This window comes from Coregonus lavaretus (assembly GCF_964263955.1).
Source record: "Coregonus lavaretus genome assembly, chromosome: 28".
Lineage (NCBI taxonomy): Eukaryota > Metazoa > Chordata > Actinopteri > Salmoniformes > Salmonidae > Coregonus > Coregonus lavaretus.
Genome location: NC_140015.1, coordinates 22,234,225 through 22,239,224, shown reverse-complemented (window position 1 = coordinate 22,239,224; position 5,000 = coordinate 22,234,225). Strand labels below are relative to the sequence as shown.

General features: G+C 39.5%; 1 protein-coding gene across 1 annotated transcript in view; it reads left to right on the top strand.

Moving 5' to 3' along the window:
• Window positions 1–5,000, top strand: part of LOC311103926 (caskin-2-like) — an 87,021-nt gene that overhangs the window by 66,794 nt on the left and 15,227 nt on the right. Inside the window, 2 exon segments of the mRNA XM_084145545.1 lie at window positions 447–498; window positions 501–576. Of these exon segments, the coding sequence (XP_084001671.1) occupies window positions 447–498; window positions 501–576 (128 nt within the window).

The window sequence follows — 5,000 nt, the reverse complement described above, 5'->3', positions numbered from 1 at the left end:
TGTCTCTCTCTCTTTGTCTCTCTCTCTCTCTGTCTTTCTCTGTCTCTCTCTCTTTGTCTCTCTATCTATCTATCTATCTATCTATCTATCTATCTATCTATCTATCTATCTATCTATCTATCTATCTATCTATCTCTCTCTCTCTCTCTCTCTCTGTCTTTCTCTGTCTCTCTCTCTCTTTGTCTCTCTCTCTCTGTCTGTCTCTGTCTCTGTCTCTCTCTCTCTCTCTCTCTCTCTCTCTCTCTCTCTCTCTCTCTCTCTCTCTCTCTGTCTTTCTCTGTCTCTCTTTGTCTCTCTCTCTCTTTCTCTGTCTCTCTCTCTCTCTCTCTCTCTCTCTCTCTCTCTCTCTCTCTCTCTCTCTCTGTTCTTCAATTTCCCTTTCTCCTCTCTTCTGTCTCCATGGCTTTATTACTTTCTTGACCTCCCTCACTCACTCCTCCTCTCAGGTTGCTCAGCTGTTGTTGAGCAGTAACATGGTGGTGGCTCTGTTAGAGGGTGATAGAAGGAACCTACAGACTCCGGCTTCAACACGCCGCTGCACCTCGCCGCACGCAACGGACACAAGGACATCATCCGGTAAGATACCTTCTATTGTTTTTCACAATCTGAACTTGAGAAATGTATGCAAAACTCGTATTGTGTATTAAGTGTTGTATAAATCATGCGTTGATGTCAATGAAAGATTTTCAGAAAAGTTTTAATGCAGATTTGTGTACATGTTTCTCAGGCTCGGATTCAGCCCATACTGATTTGTGTGTACATTGATAGATTGATATTTTCTTATGGGACTTATTCCTCTGCCTGTCATTACCGTCATTTTTCCCATACTAAATGAAAGGCTATGATTGGTCATGGTTGGTCAGTGCAGGTCTGTGTGATTGAACACCTCCTCTGAGGTGTAGAGGTGGACAGGGGTCTGACAGGGTTAACACAGTCACTGATCTCGAACTGGTGTGCTGGGAGACTCAACAGGACAGTAAATGGTTCCCATGGGTCTACCCTCTGCCCCTCCTCCTCCTCCTCCTCATCCCTCTTCCTCTCCACTGTACTATGGACAAGACAAGAACCATCAGACATGGCTCTGTCTCCACACCCTCACTCTGGAACACTGTGGTGTGTGTGTTCGCTCTCTCAAGTGGATCTAGCCATATATTTCCTCAACACTGACTCTTAGTACCCCAATCTCTGATCTGACTAGCTGGGAGGCTATAAAACAGCCTGTCCAATGTCTACTCCACCAGGGGCCACAGCCCCAATCCCCTAGTACCTCCATGGAGACCTACATCAGAGTCTGTCTGTCTGGCACAGTCCAGAACCAGACACCCAGCTCACCCTGAGCCCTGCCAGAGAGAAGAGGAGGAGGAGGGGGTTCTACTCTACAGCCCTGTTCCCATGTTTCACTGACAGCTGCAGCAGTCTGTCACTAGCCTGAGAGAGAGAGAGAGATAGATATGCAGAAAGAGACATTGGAGAGAAACCGAGAGAGAGATTGAGAGGGAGGCTCTATGGTGTGAGGCTGCAGTGCTGCCAATGTGACCCAGATCTGCCAGTGAGATGTGGCTGCTGATCTATCAGTAGTAGTTGGGACCAGACAGTTAACACTAGAACTGCTGGGTCTCGATGGACCCCACCTTCAAGCTAATGAGCAGTCATTCTGACTGCAACATTCTAACAGTGTCATTTATATATTGAATATATGCTATCGCAAAAATAATCATTTGGTTGTGTTTATGAAGGCCTTGGGTAACATCAGAATATGATTTTTATTTTATTTCAAATAACACAATAGCATTTTCATTAGTTTGTTACTGTAGGATATACGAAAAAAAGAAGAAGAACGCCAAAATTCAAGTGTTCAAGAAATGTTCTTATTGGAGTTCCTTTGTTACAACTATGAAACAGAAAGTATATGTGTTGGAACACGGTAACAGCTTCTTTTTATAACTGCAAAATAAAAATACCCCAACCACCAATACGCACGGTCAAATGATGAAAACATCAGTAGCCTAAACATCATTATAGCGTGAAGTGGCCTTGATAAATAATGAAACTCGGTGCAAAAGCAATAATGGCATTATAATGGATAAAAGTGTCGATATGACAGCAGTCAAAAATAGTTAATTATTGTCAGCTCATGTTTACATTGTGTGCATCTTCACGCAATTGCATCAGTTGGATTTCATTTAGCTGTTATCCTTTGTCCTAACAGTTGGATTTCATTTAGCTGTTATCCCTTGTCCTAACAGTTGGATTTCATTTAGCTGTTATCCCTTGTCCTAACAGTTGGATTTCATTTAGCTGTTATCCATTGTCCTAACAGTTGGATTTCATTTAGCTGTTATCCCTTGTCCTAACAGTTGGATTTCATTTAGCTGTTATCCATTGTCCTAACAGTTGGATTTCATTTAGCTGTTATCCCTTGTCCTAACAGTTGGATTTCATTTAGCTGTTAACCCTTGTCCTAACAGTTGGATTTCATTTAGCTGTTATCCATTGTCCTAACAGTTGGATTTCATTTAGCTGTTATCCCTTGTCCTAACAGTTGGATTTCATTTAGCTGTTAACCCTTGTCCTAACAGTTGGATTTCATTTAGCTGTTATCCATTGTCCTAACAGTTGGATTTCATTTAGCTGTTATCCCTTGTCCTAACAGTTGGATTTCATTTAGCTGTTATCCATTGTCCTAACAGTTGGATTTCATTTAGCTGTTATCCATTGTCCTAACAGTTGGATTTCATTTAGCTGTTATCAATTGTCCTAACACTTGGATTTCATTTAGCTGTTATCCCTTGTCCTAACAGTTGGATTTCATTTAGCTGTTATCCATTGTCCTAACAGTTGGATTTCATTCAGCTGTTATCCATTGTCCTAACAGTTGGATTTCATTTAGCTGTTATCCCTTGTCCTAACAGTTGGATTTCATTTAGCTGTTATCCCTTGTCCTAACAGTTGGATTTCATTTAGCTGTTATCCCTTGTCCTAACAGTTGGATTTCATTTAGCTGTTATCCATTGTCCTAACAGTTGGATTTCATTTAGCTGTTATCCCTTGTCCTAACAGTTGGATTTCATTTAGCTGTTATCCATTGTCCTAACAGTTGGATTTCATTTAGCTGTTATCCCTTGTCCTAACAGTTGGATTTCATTTAGCTGTTAACCCTTGTCCTAACAGTTGGATTTCATTTAGCTGTTATCCATTGTCCTAACAGTTGGATTTCATTTAGCTGTTATCCCTTGTCCTAACAGTTGGATTTCATTTAGCTGTTAACCCTTGTCCTAACAGTTGGATTTCATTTAGCTGTTATCCATTGTCCTAACAGTTGGATTTCATTTAGCTGTTATCCCTTGTCCTAACAGTTGGATTTCATTTAGCTGTTATCCATTGTCCTAAGAGTTGGATTTCATTTAGCTGTTATCCATTGTCCTAACAGTTGGATTTCATTTAGCTGTTATCCATTGTCCTAACAGTTGGATTTCATTTAGCTGTTATCCCTTGTCCTAACAGTTGGATTTCATTTAGCTGTTATCCATTGTCCTAACAGTTGGATTTCATTCAGCTGTTATCCATTGTCCTAACAGTTGGATTTCATTTAGCTGTTATCCATTGTCCTAACAGTTGGATTTCATTTAGCTGTTATCCCTTGTCCTAACAGTTGGATTTCATTTAGCTGTTATCCATTGTCCTAACAGTTGGATTTCATTTAGCTGTTATCCCTTGTCCTAACAGTTGGATTTCATTTAGCTGTTATCCATTGTCCTAACAGTTGGATTTCATTTAGCTGTTATCCATTGTCCTAACAGTTGGATTTCATTTAGCTGTTATCCATTGTCCTAACAGTTGGATTTCATTTAGCTGTTATCCCTTGTCCTAACAGTTGGATTTCATTTAGCTGTTATCCATTGTCCTAACAGTTGGATTTCATTTAGCTGTTATCCATTGTCCTAACAGTTGGATTTCATTTAGCTGTTATCCATTGTCCTAACAGTTGGATTTCATTTAGCTGTTATCCATTGTCCTAACAGTTGGATTTCATTTAGCTGTTATCCATTGTCCTAACAGTTGGATTTCATTTAGCTGTTAACCCTTGTCCTAACAGTTGGATTTCATTTAGCTGTTATCCATTGTCCTAACAGTTGGATTTCATTTTGCTGTTATCCCTTGTCCTAACAGTTGGATTTCATTTAGCTGTTATCCATTGTCCTAACAGTTGGATTTCATTTAGCTGTTATCCATTGTCCTAACAGTTGGATTTCATTTAGCTGTTATCCATTGTCCTAACAGTTGGATTTCATTTAGCTGTTATCCCTTGTCCTAACAGTTGGATTTCATTTAGCTGTTATCCCTTGTCCTAACAGTTGGATTTCATTTAGCTGTTATCCATTGTCCTAACAGTTGGATTTCATTTAGCTCTTATCCCTTGTCCTAACAGTTGGATTTCATTTAGCTGTTATCCATTGTCCTAACAGTTGGATTTCATTTAGCTGTTATCCATTGTCCTAACAGTTGGATTTCATTTAGCTGTTATCCATTGTCCTAACAGTTGGATTTCATTTAGCTGTTATCCCTTGTCCTAACAGTTGGATTTCATTTAGCTGTTATCCCTTGTCCTAACAGTTGGATTTCATTTAGCTGTTATCCATTGTCCTAACAGTTGGATTTCATTTAGCTGTTATCCATTGTCCTAACAGTTGGATTTCATTTAGCTGTTATCCATTGTCCTAACAGTTGGATTTCATTTAGCTGTTATCCATTGTCCTAACAGTTGGATTTCATTTAGCTGTTATCCATTGTCCTAACAGTTGGATTTCATTTAGCTGTTATCCATTGTCCTAACAGTTGGATTTCATTTAGCTGTTATCCATTGTCCTAACAGTTGGATTTCATTTAGCTGTTATCCATTGTCCTAACAGTTGGATTTCATTTAGCTGTTATCCATTGTCCTAACAGTTGGATTTCATTTAGCTGTTATCCCTTGTCCTAACAGTTGGATTTCATTTAGC